At 36.0% G+C, this 16,710-nt stretch overlaps 1 protein-coding gene across 1 annotated transcript in view; it reads left to right on the forward strand.

The window, feature by feature from the left end:
* The window catches only part of LOC126234405 (general odorant-binding protein 83a-like), a 72,992-nt gene that overhangs the window by 24,664 nt on the left and 31,618 nt on the right, over positions 1–16,710 (forward strand). Inside the window, exon 2 of the mRNA XM_049943094.1 lies at positions 8,158–8,233. Coding sequence (XP_049799051.1) covers positions 8,158–8,233 — 76 coding nt within the window. The remainder of the gene's footprint in view (positions 1–8,157; positions 8,234–16,710) is intronic.

A 16,710-nucleotide genomic window follows, 5' to 3' on the forward strand; every position in this document is an offset into this window, starting at 1 on the left:
ACATGATTCCATATGCTGTTCTAGGCAAAATTTATAAATATCTATGTTCTTAAATTTATGACAGTTCCTGATGAATGTGGCAACTCCTCCATTCTCCATTTCTGATCTACAAAAGTGAGATGCTAACCTAAACCCTGTAACACTTAAAAGTTCTATACCAGTGGTGACATGATGTTCAGAGAGGCAGATTATGTCAGCTGGGTTTGAAGACTCTAATTCATCTATGCAGGTAGTTAATTCATTAATTTTATTTCTCAGTCCTCGAATATTTTGATGCAATAAAGATAGCTGACATTTCACATTGACGGAGTGAAAATTGGGTATTTTTTTTTTTTTTTTACCATGCAGGATGCTTATATTTCAACATCAGTGATGACCAAGTAGTGCCCTCTCCTTTACACCTCCATGATAAGTACACTGTGGATGCTCTCGTCTTCTAAACTGACAAGAGTTCTGTTCACAAGCATGCACGTATACATACCAAATCACACCTAGACTGGCTCCCTAAGTTGCCTGATCTTAATCCTATAGGAAATATCTACGAATATGAAACAGCAAGTGAACATAGAAATCAGTATTCCCACGATTTGGTAGCTCTCTGGTATCTAATCACCAATGCTTTGCTTCAGTTAAAAATGGTATAGATGATCAGTCGGAGATGTCACTGTATTGGAGAGAAAGTGCTACAGGTCATGTGACTATACAGTCGACATACACTGAGGTTGTAAAAGTCATTGGGATAGTGATATGCACATACATAGATGGTTGTAGTATTGTGTACACAAGGCATAAAAGGGCAGTGCAGTACATTGGTAGAGCTGTCATTTGTACTTAGATAATTCATGACACTGAGAATTAACAGACTTTGAACACGGAATGGTAGTTGTACCTAGAAATATTAGACATTCCGTTCTGGAAATTGTTACGGAATTCAGTATTCCAAGACCCACAGTGTCAGGAGTGTGCCAAGAATACCAAATTTCAGGCACTAACTCTACCAGAGAAAACGGCCTTCACTAAACGACTGAGACCAGAGGCATTTGCATAGAGTTGTCAGAGCTAACAGACAAGCAACACTGGATACTACATGAAACAAAGCAGAAATCAGTGTGGGGTGTATGATTAATGTTAGTATCCATTGTGGTGAAATACAGTGTTAAGGGGCTATGCAGCAGCTGACCGACACAATTCCTTTGCTAACAATATGACACCACCTGCGGTGCTTCTCATAGGCTTGTAACCACATCAGTTGGACCATACACTACTGGAGAATGGTGGCCTGGTCAGATGAGTCCTGATTTCAGTTGGTAAGAGCTGATGGTAGGTTTCAAGTGTGAAGCAGACCCAATGAAGCACAGTCGCAGATTCGAATCCTGCCTCGGGCTTGGATGTGTGTGATGTCCTTAGGTTAGTTAGGTTTAAGTAGTTCTACGTTCCAGGGGACTGATGGCCTCAGATGTTAAGTCCCATAGTGCTCAGAGCCATTTGAACCATTTGAACCCAATGAAGCCATGGACCAAAGTTGTGAACAAGGCACTGTGCAAGACGGTAATGGCTTCATGATGGTGGGGACTGTGCTTACTCGGAATGGGCTGGGTTCTCTGTTCCTACTGAACCAATCATTGACTGGAAATGGTTATGTTTGGCTAGACCATTTGTAGCCATTCATGAACTTCATACTCCCAAAGATGGACTTTTTTTAGGGATGACAATGTACCATGTCACCAGGCCACAGTTGTATGCGATCGGTATGATGAATATTCTAGACAATTTGAGTGAATGGTTTGGCCATTCAGGTCACCAGACATGAATCCCATCAACTATTTATGGGGTGTATTAGAGAGGTCAGTTTGGGCACAAAATCCTGCACTTGGCAACACTTTCACAATCATGGATGGCTACAGAGGCAGTATGGCTCAATATTTTTGCAAGGGACTTCCAATGGTGAGTTCAGTCCATGCCACATTGAGCTGCTGCACTAAGCTGGGCAAAAGGAGGTCAAACATGATACTAGAAGGTATCCCATCACTTTTTTCACCTCACCCTATGTTGAAATTGTTGTAGGAGTGGTTAGTTAATTAGTCAAATTCAGAATGGACAAGATGAAGGTTATCAGCACATGGCTGCCCCATGCATGGGGGCAATAGTGAAAGCACTGAATTTTTCACTTAGCTCTATGTTGAGGTTCTAGAGTGAATACCTAAGATTTGGAGAAAATTATAACCATAAGCATCAACTGCCACAGGCCCAATGTGTAACAACTGTTTCATGTGCATCAATGTGGTACAGTTAGTTAGTTCAATGCTCCATGGATCATTTGCTTGATAAAATTTAATTACATGGAACAAGTCATTTTATATTCATACAGCAAATTAAATTTTAAATATGACTACATTCTGAATATGTGTAAGCTTTTTTAATACACAGATGTGAGTTAGTAATTCCTACTCACAACATTACCACAACAGCTGTTCTTCTACGGAATAGAAGGAGTTGTCAAGGAGAAATTTTTTTACTTTGCTTTCAAATTTTAATTTGCTGTCAGGCATTTTATATCACTGGGTCAGTTATCAAAAATTTTAGTTGCAGTATTGTGCACTCTTCTGTGCTAAATATGACAGTAATGTGGAATAATGACTGTCATTTTTTCCTCTGCTATTGTAATTATGTAGATTATTGTTCATTGTGGACTGAAGAGGATTATTTACAATGAACCTCATGAGGGAATAACTGTGCAGCAGTAGTCAGAATGCCAAACTTAAACAAAGCTCGCATGTTACCGTTACTGCATGTTTTTGAACAAAGAAGACTTACTTTATTAAAGATGGGCATTCCACATGACATTACTGAATGAAAATATACAAAATATGACTATGTACTCATTTGTATCCCCTCAAGATTTGCAATGATTGTAAATGCAAAAGTAGCTGAACTAAGCTGTTTCAAGAATTCCAAAATGCACTTTTTTCTGTTTAAATTCTCATAATAATAATAATAATAATAATAGCTTTGTTCAACATCGAATGGTACACTGCACATGTACAAAGAAACAGTAATAATTAAAGTTATTTGTACAATACACAAGACACATTCTTCTGAATACGTCATTAATTTACAACAAAATTACAATAAGGTGTTTACTTATTTCTGTTCACATAATTTCACAAAGCATTTGTTGTTCTTCATATAAGTATGGTACTCTTCTAATGTGTAGAAAGGGTGTTTTACTAAAAATTTCTTAAGCTGATGTTTCAGTTTAATTGTAGGAAGAGCCATGACTGCTCTAGGCAGTGCATTAGCTAATTTTATACCTGCATACTGAGGCCCCTTTTCGTAAAGTGCTGTTCTGTGGCTGCCAATGTAAAATCTTTCTTTATTTCTAGTATTGTACTGGTGGAAATCTGAATAAGTGTTTGGGTGCAGTCTTTTCACAAGCAATATGGCTTTTAGAATGTATGTGTTTATAACAGTTAACACCTCTGTTTTTGGAAACAAGTTGCGACAAGATTCCCTATATTTTGCTCCACAGATTATTCTCACACCCCTTTTTTGAAGAATGAGTAGCTTATCTAGATTAGCTTTGGTTGTTGCCCCCCAAATTTCAATACCATAGTTCAAGTGAGAGGAGAAAAGAGCATGGTATGCAGTCTTTAGGACTACGGTGTCTCTACAGAACTTGCTAATAGTACTGATTGCAAATATATTTTTTGACAGCTTAGTTGCTAGAGAGTCAATATGTGTGTCCCATTTCAGGTTGCTTTGGATTGTTATGCCAAGGAATTTTACACTAGACTCTTTCTTTACCAATTCGTTGCCCATGTATAATTTTATTTCATTATTCAAACTACTTTTGTTAAACTCCATCAAACATGTTTTACTGGTGCTTACATTTAAGTGGCTTTCATTAAAAAACTGAACAATTTCTTTTGTCACATTATTACACTCGGCCTCTAGTTCATTACATGATTCCTTTTTACATACAATGGACATGTCATCAGCATACAGGACAATTTTGGAATTTATAGTACAGTATTTAATATCATTTACATAGATCAAGAACAGAAGGGGGCCCAATACCGAGCCCTGGGGCACCCCATATTTTATGCAAGAGATCTCTGATTTGTAGACACCACTTTCTGTTTTAAGTAGAACAAACTGCTTTCTATTGCTCATATAACATTTTATTAGATCATAAGCAGCACCTCTAATGCCCATGTTCCATAGCTTGTCTAATAGGATGTCAACGTTCACACAATCAAAGGCTTTTTCCAGGTCTAGGTATACACCTGCCACATGTTCCTTGCTTTCGATACCCCGTAACACCTCTTCAATTAGTTGAGCAGCTGCAGTGCTAGTTGATTTACCTTTTACGAATCCATTTTGATTTTCGAACATCAGGTTGTGTTTGTTAAGAAAGTTTATAATCCTGTTGTATATAACTTTCTCAACTATTTTGGAAAAGGCAGGAAGGATTGAGACTGGTCTGTAGTTTTCTATTTTGTTGTTGTCACCTTTCTTAAAAATGGGTGTTACCTGTGCTATTTTGAGTCTGTCTGGAAAGGTGCCTGATTCTATTATATTGTTGACTGCTGCAGACAGAGGTACAGATACATTTTGGCTACAGGCTTTTAAAACATTAGTATTTAGGCCATCATTCCCAGCTGAATTAGAGGGTTTTAGAGAGCTAATGATGCCCATTATTTCTGCACAGTTTGTGGGGGCTAGATATATACTATGGTCACATGTATTACCTTTAAAACTGTAGTGCATGTTTTTATGTTTGCCATTTATGACTTCCCCTACGGAAGAAAAATATTCATTAAAAATATTTGCAATTTCCAGTTGGTCTTTTATGAGCATGCCATTGTGGTTAATAGTAAAGTCCATACAGGATTTGTCATTGCCAGTTCTAAAACTGTTTATTACTGCCCAGATGTCAGTAGTTATGTTGTGTGAGAATTTTGAAGTTTCCACCCTATTTAGTATTTCTTCACCAAGTTTTACACTTAACATTGGTGTAGTCTCCCAAGATGGGCAGTATTGAATATGTTTTGTCTTTTTAAAACTTGGCATCAGACCATTTGCAGAAAACCAGTTAATGACACTTTTACTCGACAACTGTACATGGTGTTCGGAAATTCACCTTACAAATTTAAGGCAGTTATAGAGGGACTGAGAAGACATTATGTTGAATTGGAACACATGTCTGCAACCATTTTGCTTCCATGCTACATCTGTTTAAAAATATGTTTGCTAGATAGGTAGTCATGATGGAGGGTGCTTATCTGTGTACCATTTAAACTGTTGCTGTATGTATGCACAGATTGATTACAATAGTGTATCATCTGCAAAAAGAACTCATTTTGCCTGATTATTTCAGAAGCAACATCATTTACGGATATGAGGGGCTCTATTATGAACGAAAAAATTCCAGGAAGACCTTGATTATCAGAAATTAATCACATCATTCACTATAGATACCAGTACAGAATACTTACATGAAAATCAGATTTCTTCCAGTTACTAACGGCAGTTAAAGTGCATCCAGGAAATGAGTAAAATGGACACAGAAACTGAAAACTACCCTACTTCCAGGATGAGAGAATATTAAGCTAAGAGGAATGTTCACAGAATTAAGTGGTACATGGTCCAGTGTTGGCCTAAATGTAGTATAATATAGACGTTGTGATATCCAACCACAAATAATGGTATTTCAACTCTCACAATTACATTTTAATCTCCATTGACATAAGTTCACTTAGCAACAGACTTGAATATGTCCTACACAGACCAGCATGAATGAAATATGTTGTCAGGTTGAATAAACCAAACAGGTAACTAACATTAATCACCTCTGTGAATGTATTCATTGCTAGATGTCATAAATTAAATCTCCCTTTCAAACAAACAGCATCTAACGAACACTGTCTCATTGGAGACTTGCTTACAGCTCACACATATCCCTCTCTGTTAGATATTTTTCTATTTCTATGTCTATCTCAATCAACCAGAGCTTGCTATTCCTCTGATGTGGAACTGGCCTTATGAGATCAGTCCCACATCTCTGTGTAAATTGCACTATTCTTTCTACTATGATGACTGTGTATTCAGTGACTTTTAGTCTGAAAACCACTGATAAGTGCTGCCAGATGGTACTTCCCACGGTACCAGTTATCAGGGCTTCTTTCCATTCTGTTTGCATAAGGAGCATGGGAAGAATGAATGCCTAAATGCCTCTCTATGCACTGTAATTAGCTAATCTTATAGTTGCCATCCCAATTGAAGTGAGACATAGGGATTTTATTAGCATATTACTAGATTCATCATTTAAAACCGAATCTTGAAACGCTTGTAATCTTAGCCTCCCTCACATCACCAGTTAATTTTCACTCTCTTCACAATTGACTCATTTCATAAGCTACAACAGGAGTAAGATTTAAAAATAAACTTTTTTTTACTTATCTTCTTTTCTCGTAGTTGGCTCCACTTCATGATGTCTAGGGATTGATTCTTGAGGCTGAAATTTTTGACATTGTTGATTCAAAATGATGTGATAATGTCTAAGTAAGCCTGCTCCATGATTTCTGTTTTCATAAATTTTAATATGTCACATTCTTCCATATCACACCATCTTTACAATTTCCACTTCTATATCACCACAAATCACATTGTTGTTGCCAAACATAAAAACACATCTGATCTCATCAGAGGCATCCCCACTACTAACTCGTTCTGAAGTAGGACCAATATTCCAAAGAGTTTGCAAAACTAACAGAGTTTACAAACTTTCTTGACAAAAGAAGAATCTTCACCAAGTTATATTACTATTTTATAAATGAGTCCAGAAATAAATTTAATAAATATTGTCGGATTGTGCAACTAATAATAGGTATTTTAAATGTGCCAAATATTTCATAATTTCAAATGTTTCTAAAAGAAAAGTAATTTTAAGTGTACATATAGAGTTAGTACATATTGATTGTAACAGAGTTATTCCTTTTTATACATTTTAGCCTGAAATATACCACATCATATAGAAAATCATATGAAATTCTTTTAGTTAAACAGATAATATTAACCTATACAAGATTTGAAAATATTTTTGGTATCGATTAGTTCTGTTGAGTAAAGGTAATATTAGAGGATGGTCTCCCTTTACACACTAAATAGTTAAGCCTCTGCCAGTTTAGCTTTTACAACATCTCCATAATTCTCTCTCATGCATCAGACAAATCTGTGACCATTTGTTGTGCCCTTATATGTGTATGTTCAGTATATCCTGATAGTCATATATGGCATGGGTACCACACACTTCAGCAATGTTTTAAGATGAGTCATAGGCATACTAGTTTTTTATACACAATCTTCTCTGTAGACTGACTGAATTTTCATAATATTCTACCAACATACCAAACCCTGTCATCCTGAATGTGCTACAACTGAGCGTATGTTATCATTCCATTTCATACCCCAACCAGTTGTTTTGTATTGTATGAGCCGATCAATTCTATCTGTGGCTCATTGAGAATTTAGTCATAGGGTACTACATTTTTTCATCGTGTTTACAGCAATATTTTATATTTATGAACATTTAAAGCAAGTTACCAATCTTTCCACCTCTGTAATATCTCATCAAGATCTAACTGAATGTTTGTGCAGCTTTTTCAGACAATATTTCATTGTAGATAACTGTGTCATCCGAAGAAAGTCTGTGGCTACTATCGATACTGTGTGCATCTCATTATTATACAACATGAACAACAAGTTTCCCAACAGATTTCCCTTGTGCCATGCTTGCAATTTCTTCTATGTCTGTCAATGACTCTCCATTCTAAATAATGTGCTGTGTTCTTCCTGCCAATAAAACCTCTATCCATTCACAAATTTCGCTTGATTCCTCATACAGTTATACTTTTAGTAATGAGTGTAGGTACGTTACAGATTCAAATAATACTTTCTGGAAGTCAAGAAGTATTGCATCTAGCTAACTTTCATGATGTCACGCAAGAAAAATGTGAGCTGAGTTTTGCACAACCAATCTGTATTCGTACTTTCAGTGTTTTCAATGACACATGTATAGGAAATTACATATCCATGAAGTCTTTTGTTAGATCAATTTTGTTACACTGATCACTTTTATTTTACTTTGGTTCACAGAAACTGACTGGCCGCATTATGGATGCAGCAAAGGAAGTGGACCACAAGTGCCGTGGATCTACTGGGGTGCCAAGAGGTAAAGATGAAAGAAGGAAGTATGGGTGGAACATTAGAATGTACTGTCCCATCATTACTGACATTATTACAGTTAAAGATATGGGTGGGTAGTGCAAGGATAGAGAATAGAATTAGTCATAATAATAATTATTCTGTGTTTATATAGATCTCCAAATAGAGACCTGAAAAGCTTTCTTATGAAACTCAAAATAGCACTAAACAAAACAATGAGAGCAAAAAGGAAAAAATGTGCTTGTCTCTGGACACTTTAATGTAGATTTTAGTAAACCATAAAGGGAAAAAACTAAATCAGAAAATATATTATCAACCTACAACATAGAGAGCAGTATGTGCTCCCCCACTTGTGAAACTGAGATTCCAGCTATATTTCATGTCAGATAACAATTACTGCTAATAAGCTAAATTACATTTACAAGTACTAAATATGGGTCTAAGAGATCACCATGCACAAGTCATACATTTTGATACTCCAGATACTCCAAATAACTCACCACATAACACAAAGCAACTAATTTACTTTTCAAGGTGGGTTCTATAGCAACCACAGAACACCATTCAGAAGCGACTTAGAGCAAAAATCTTGGGATTCAGTTAATGAGCAGTGTGAAGTGTCATACAAATTTCAATTTTTCACAGATACTGCTTCAATCTTGCTTTCCTTTTAAAATTTAAGATAATGTGTGTGTACCAATGCAGGGCCTCTGGTCCTCCATTGGTGCACTTACATTACAAGTGTATTATCTGACAAGACTCATTGCCTTGCCTTATTTCCACTCAGATAATACACCACCAGGTACCTGATACAAAAACACATTCATTATATCAAGTGATAAAAAGAAATGTTCTGCAAACAGTGGAGCTTGCCAGGCTCACACACATGACCACTTGCTGTGGCATCTCCAAGTTAGCTGGTGCTGTTACCAAAGGGTCAGATGCTCCAGGCAGTCGCACCCAACACAGCTACATGTATTTCCTGCAGAGAGTAGATTGCACTGAACAGGTTGACTTGCCCAGTTGCAATATGCAGCTCTAGATGCCACTAGGAGTGGCAAAAATGAGTTACAGAACTCAACAGGATACAAACATCCATAACAGGTGGGTGATTGAGTTTGGTACATTAAAATCGTGTGCCAGGAAATGTAGCTAAGAAAAGATGGATCACATCTGACTTTGACAGATACTTTAAAGCTTACAAAGGACAAAAGCTGCAGGGAAAGGAGAAAAAGAGAAACTGTGGATAAGATAGATCAGCTCAACAAAGCAGAATAGAATTTATTCACCTTCAAATATTTTATATGTTATTTGTGTAAATATTTACACATAAAGCTAAGAGACATGAAGTACATAAAAATTTCATGATATTTACATCACTGACACATTGTTGCACATAAATGTGTAAATTATATATGCAGGACCCTTTCAGCCATTTATTTATTGCAACTTAGTATGTCAGAGGTCACTATTTCATGTCACTTAAATCTGATTCCTGATACTCTTTTATGGAGTAGTATGCCTTCTTCTTAAATGTCATGTAGGGGAAAGAATGGACTGCTTTTGAGAGTCTACTGAAATATCTGAAGTCTAGATATTTGTTGTCATTTCAAACCCTTGCTAGCCTACTGTAGGGTGTATCAATTGATTATCCAGTTCTTGTGTTATGATCATATAAGGAAATCCTAGTTTTAAAATTATTTAAATTATCTTTAACACTGAGAAAGCAACTATGTACATATAGAGGCTATGAACTGTCATAATACTGACCTCTTTGAAGTGATCTTTACAATATTCTCTTGGAGTAAGTGCTGCTATACATCTGATTGTCTTTCTCTGCCAATTCTTTACACTTTTTGAGCTGAGGAAGCTACCTCATTGAAGAGTTCCATAGGTAAGATGGGAGTGGAAAAATGTAAAATATACACATATAGCAGTATTTGCTTACATTATTCCTCAGTTTGTACAACAGTTTCAGATCTATGTAGAAACCTAAGAGTTTTATTATTTTTTGATCCCCATTGAAGACTTAGACTGTAAAAATGCCTTCCATTTTATTGTTCTTAATTTTTAAATAATTTGCCTGGAACCAGTTCATTGCTACATTTACATTATGTCACAGCTCTTCTTGATTGTCAGCTTGTGTGATTAAAGTTGTATCATTTGTGTACAATACTGTCTCACATGGCAAGAATGAGGGTGAGTTGTTTATATATAAAATCAACAGGAACAGATCCAGAGCCGAGCCCTGTAGAACACCTTTTGTACCAGGTAATGTGTCTGACCTTTTGTTGTTTATCATTACCATCTGCTCTCTGTTGCTAACATGTGGCTCAATAATGTGAAGAGCATTCTTCCCAACTCCATTGTACTGGAGCTTTTTGTTAAGTATGCTATGGGAGACAGTATCAAAAGCCTTACTCACATCTAGAAGAGTTGTACAGGTTGTTTTCTCAGTCAATAGTCATTATTGAGTACTGAATCCCTGTTTATGTGATTAAGATTGTTTTTTAGCTCATTTAATTTATGTACACTGATTGATTATGATTGCCTTTTCTAGTGTAGTTGAAAAACTCTCTATTTTGTTATTTAGATGGTGCCTAAGCCACAGCCTTGCTTGATCTTTGTCCTGGGGTTTACAGTACCAAATTCAGTTTTATTTGGCTGAAAGTTGCAGATTATATTATCTACAAGTGCATTGAGCTTGGAGGATTTGTCATTTAGACAGCAGAAGTTTAGTTATCTTAATGTGTCTAATAGGTGCTTCATATGTTTGGTCTTATATCTAATTTCCATGTTAACCACTGTGCCAAACAATGCTTTTTATACCAGACAAGTGTAGAGAAGGTGTGACAAGCTACAATAAAAACTTAAAACCAAATACATGACAGGCATAGGTAGCATACCGGACTTCATTATAAAAACATGTGAGGATCCGATATCCACACCTCTGTCTTGTATGATTAAATTGTTTGTTTTGTTTTGGTTCAGGGCACAAAAACAACTGCAGTCATTTGCACCCAATGATTAAATTGCATACAATTTTCAGAACGCATCTTATAACAAAAAAGTCAAACCACTGAATAGAAAGTGGAATAAGGGTAGTGTCTCAAATTATCAGCATTTTCAAAGGCAATAGAAAAATCTTTCCCTGGAAGGGTATCGGACTTCTTAGAAAACAAAAACATGTTGCCATAGACTGAAAAGGGTTTCTGAACAGCTAGCTCAACAGAACAGTTGCCTCTCAGCTGTACATGATGTGCTATTAGCAGTTAGCAAGAGAATGTTAAAGTTTTATTTCTAGACTTATCACAAGAATTTAACACAAACTTTTATAAAAATCTGCTTTTTAAATCAGAAAAATATATGTTAGGGCAACAGCAAATTAATTGGTTGAGTCATAACTTTCAGACAGGAAAAAGTCCTGCCTATGTGAATAACTTAGTGTTAGAAAGATAATGCATATAAGACATTTCAATTTTCAGATGACACTGTTATAATGATTAAAAGCAGCACAGAAGAAACACTGCTGAAACACATCCAAGAGGCCACAGATAGCATCTCAGATTATTTTTCTACTAACTGTTTAATAATAAACACACAGAAAACAGTGGCTATGAACACATAGGCCTACACAGTCCAGAACAGCACTTCATTGTCTCCTCACACTAAACTGCATTGTCAAATAATCATAAAAGACAGACTGTATAAAATTTCTGTGTCTTTGGATACAGTATAATCCTCAATGGAACACACATGTACATAAAATAAATAAAAAACTTAGTACAACTCTTTGCACAGTCATGGTATCAAAAAAACTGTACCAGAAGTGACACACTTAGGTTTGTGTCTTTTACGTCCACTCCATACTTACATATTTTATATCACTTTTGGGGCAGTAGTGGTGTCAGCCTTTAGGCTTTCAGACTACAAAGGAAAATAACAAGAGTATTGGAAGTTGTAGACCAGAGAAAATCAAGAAGGGCATTGTTTAAAAAAACTGCATCTTGCTTCTTCCTTGCACACACATTTTGGAAAATGTGATACTTGTGAAAGGAAAAGTTAATGTAAAATACTCACAGACTTATCAAAATTACATACTACATAATTACAAAATTAAATAAAAGGAAGAGACCCATGTAAAAAAACAAGAATGACATTTTTGCAGAAAGATATCTTGCACCCTGGCATCAAATTCGTCATTGCTTTACCTGCACACATAAAATTATTAAAAGACACTAAACAGTTTAAAATATGGGCAAAGGGCCACTTGGCTGAACACTGCTTTTATTCCTTAAATGAGTTTCTTAAAACATGAAACTCTTTTTCTTTATTGCAAGAGTTATTTGATTTGTATTTGTTATTCCCTGACCTCCATATATAAATTATCTTGATTGTAGACATTATCTATCTTTTTAAAAAATTGTCATTGTTATATATGTTCTGTATTGTTGTAAGTCTTGTATGCAACAAATAATGAAAAAAGGAACAATAATCAAATAAATAAATAAATAAAATAAATAAACAGGTGAAGAGCATGATATACTTACACAATGCGTGTACAACTTTAAAACAGACCAGGCAGGGGTCAACTTGACAGACAAACACTCGAAAACTATATTTTTGCATTGTGTGATTCTGTTGCACAAGATGTAGGTATAATAATAAACACAACAAACTTATAATTATAATATAAATACAAGCATACTGAGTTTGTGCATAAGTTCATATCATTTTTCGATAAGTTTAATAACTATAAAAGTTACACATCACAAGCTTTTAGTCATCAATAATATATTCTCCTTCACTGTTTACAACAGCCTGCCAATGCTGGAGTAACTTTTTCATTCTGTGACTATAGAAATCACATGGTTTTGAGTTGAAGAACTCTTTGAGTCATGTTTGGAGTGCATTTTCACCCAGAAAGGAAGTTTCTTAAAGGCTTCTTGACAGAGGGCAGAACAGGTGAAAATCTGAGGGGGCAGCGTCAGGTGAATAAGGTGGGTGTGGAATGACTTCCCAACCCAACTCCTGTATAGAGGTTTTTGTCAGTCCAGCAGAATGCTGGCAGGCATTATCATGGAGTAGCATCACTTCATGCAGTCTTCCTGGTCTTCGTTCTTGGACTTCATCTGCAAGACATCTCAGTTGTTGACAATAAATGTCAGCACTGATGGCTACACCTCAGGGAAGCAATTTGTAATACACCACACACTCACTGTTCCACAAGATGCACAGCATTTTGTGGACCCATACAGGTCTTGGTATGGAGAATTTTGTTTTGTATAGTCTCAACCATCCCTTTCTTTTCCTTATGTTTGCATCAGAGCACCATTTCTCATCAACAGTAATGATACAGGGCAGGAATGGTCAGTGCTGTTCATGAGCTGACAGATGATGAGCAAGCAGAGATGCACTTATAGCCAATGGCTGATACTTGTGATTTTGCCTTACAGCACGCAGTATCCGTAAATCCAAGTTTCGAACACTCCACATTGCGTGCAAATGTGACATAATGGTGGAATGATCACAGTTCATCACATTTGCCAATTCTAGATAATAATGACATGCATCATTGTGGATTAATGCATTTAAATGATCTTCATCAAAGCTTAAAGGTCTTCCTGAAATTGGTGAGCCACTAATGTCAAAACAGTCCTCCTTAAAATGAGAAAAATTTTCTTTCCATGCTCTGTTCAAAGGTGTTATCCCCACACACAGCATGAATGTTCCTGCATGCCTACAATGCGGTCACCCCTCTAAAGGACTCAACCAGAAGAATATCTACATCTATACTCTGCAAACCACTTTGAGGCGCATGGCAGAGGGTACAATCCCACTGTGCCAGTTACTGGGATTTCTTCCTGTTCCATTCACATATGGAGTGTAGGAAGAATGATTGCTGGAATGCCTCTGTGCATGCAGTAATTGTTTTAATCTTATCCTCATGACCCTATATGAGTGACATGTAGGAAATTGTAGTGTATACCTAGGGTCATCATTTAAAGCCAGTTTTTGAAACTATGCTAATAGACTTCCTCAGAATAGTTTATGTCTGTCTTCAAGAGTCTCCCACTCACTTCCTTCAGTATCTCTGTGACACTCTCCCATGAAACAAACAAACCTGTCACCATTTGTGTTGCCCTTCTCTGTATATGTTAAGTATCTCCTGCTTGATTTGTAAGCAGTCTCCATTGTAGACTGATTTCACTTCCTCAGTATTATATCATGAAATCAAAGTCTACCATCCACTTTAGCCATGACTGAGCATTTGTAATGATTCCATTTCATATCCCTATGAAATGTGACACTCAAGTATATGTATGAGTTGGCCAATTCGAACAATGACTCATTGATATTACAGTCGTAGGATATATCACGCTTTCATTTAGTGAAGGGCATAATTTTATATTTCTGAATATTTAAACAAAGCTGCCAATCTTTGCACCACTTTCAAATCTTATCAAGATCTGATTCAATATTTATGCAATTTCTTTCAGACAGTAGTTCATTATAGATAACTGCATCATCTGCAAAAAGTCTGAAGTTACTATTGCTATTGTCCACAAAGTTATCAACATACAGCATGAAGAGCAAGGGTACCAACAACACACATCCCTGGGGCACACTCAAAGTTACTTCTACATCTGATGATGACTCTCCATCCAAGATAACATGCTGCACCCTCCCTACCAAAGAGTCCTCAATCCAGTCACAGATTTCACTTGATACCCCATATGATCATACTTTTGACAATAAGCCTATGTGTGGTAATGAGTCAAATGTTTTTTAGAAATCAAGAAATACCGCATCTACCTGACTGCCTTGATTAAAAGCTTTCCGTATGTCATGTGAGAAAAGTGAGAGTAGGGTTTCACATTATTGATATTTTTGGAGTCCATGCTGGTTGGAATTTAGGAGGTCATTCTGCTAAAGACACCTCATTATGTTTGAGCTCAGATTATGTTTTAAGATTCTACAACAAATCAATGTCAAGGATACTGGATGGTAGTTTTGTGTATCACTTGTGCTACCCTTCTTGTAGACAGGTGTGACTTGCACTTTTCCTCAAGAACTGGGCATAGCTTTTTTTGTTCAAGGGACCTATGAAATGTATGTAAGAAACATTCTGATTTCTCCACTTGGCATTCTACATTTTAGCTTTCACTGCTCCACTCACTCTCCCCAAATAATGAAATGACAATATCTAAAATCAAGTAACAACAGTGAACTACAAATAAAAAATGACAATTGATAAATAAACCCATAGCAACAGGAATAACAACATGCAAAACAAAAATGCTACAAAGTTATGCACCAACCTAATAGTTGTCAAGCTGCAATTTTGTCACATTACACATTCAAAACTAAACATTCATCCATTTACCAGTTTCATGTGCTATTATTTTGCCAATTTCTATCACACCATATTTTAGTTTATCACTGAATGTATAGCTATGAGGTGTGGAAAAACTATTAAAGTTATTAAACTGAGGTCATAATAAAATCATACAGCAATTTCTTTCCATATGCATATCAGAATGGTAACAGCACTCTAAATCTTCCAGTAAAATCTCCTTTTTAATTACAATAATATATTTTATGCCCCAGAACAAACATAAATAATTACAATCCACTACTGTGTATTTCTAGTACTTACTGTTCGTACTTACACCATTATGATCTATTTAAAATTTTACTGGAGGACTTTAAGTTAATGTTGTATTGAAAGTAATTTTTATTAATAGCAAGGGATACAGTTGAGGAGCAAAAGAGCTGGAGAGTAAATGTGGGAATTACAAGATGTATAAAGAGGTATCTGCAAAATATGCTGTTATCAGCTTTAAACAATATTCTTCCTGCTCACTTTTATAGAAAGAATATTTACTTTTTGCTGCCATAAGATAATTCCAAAAGATCACACAGAGGTACTTTCAAATATTTAGGAACACATAGAGACATTTGTTCCTTCCAGAGTTTTTGTTACTGATAATGGAGGGCAGTTTTGACTGATCTGTGACACACACTATCATAATATAGGACACAAAAATATTTTTCATGTAGGTATTGACCTCTTGTCTGTGGTTAGAATCACAGTATGTTCTCTGGTTCAAAGGTATTCAACAAGTTCCAATTTAACTTAGTGAAAGAAATTAGGAATCTCTACCAGTTCAAAAGGGAATATGAAACATACCCCATCAGACACTCTTAAAAATATATGTATGACAATGGTATCTGTTCTTTCAGACATGTCCGAAAGAGTAGATACCATCTTCATATTTATGTAGTTAAGGCTCACTGGCCATTTTACCATCTTCTTCTGTGCAGATGCACAAACAGTGCCTGAACGCTTACGGGAATTGGCAGTAAAGTTGTGAGTAATGAGTACGATGGGCAGGGGCACTATGAATATAGTGTGGGGCAATAAATTGCGAATGTGGGTCTCAAGGAAGGTGTGCCAGAGATAAGTCCCTTCAGTCGCAC

Source organism: Schistocerca nitens, chromosome 2, assembly GCF_023898315.1.
Source record: "Schistocerca nitens isolate TAMUIC-IGC-003100 chromosome 2, iqSchNite1.1, whole genome shotgun sequence".
Lineage (NCBI taxonomy): Eukaryota > Metazoa > Arthropoda > Insecta > Orthoptera > Acrididae > Schistocerca > Schistocerca nitens.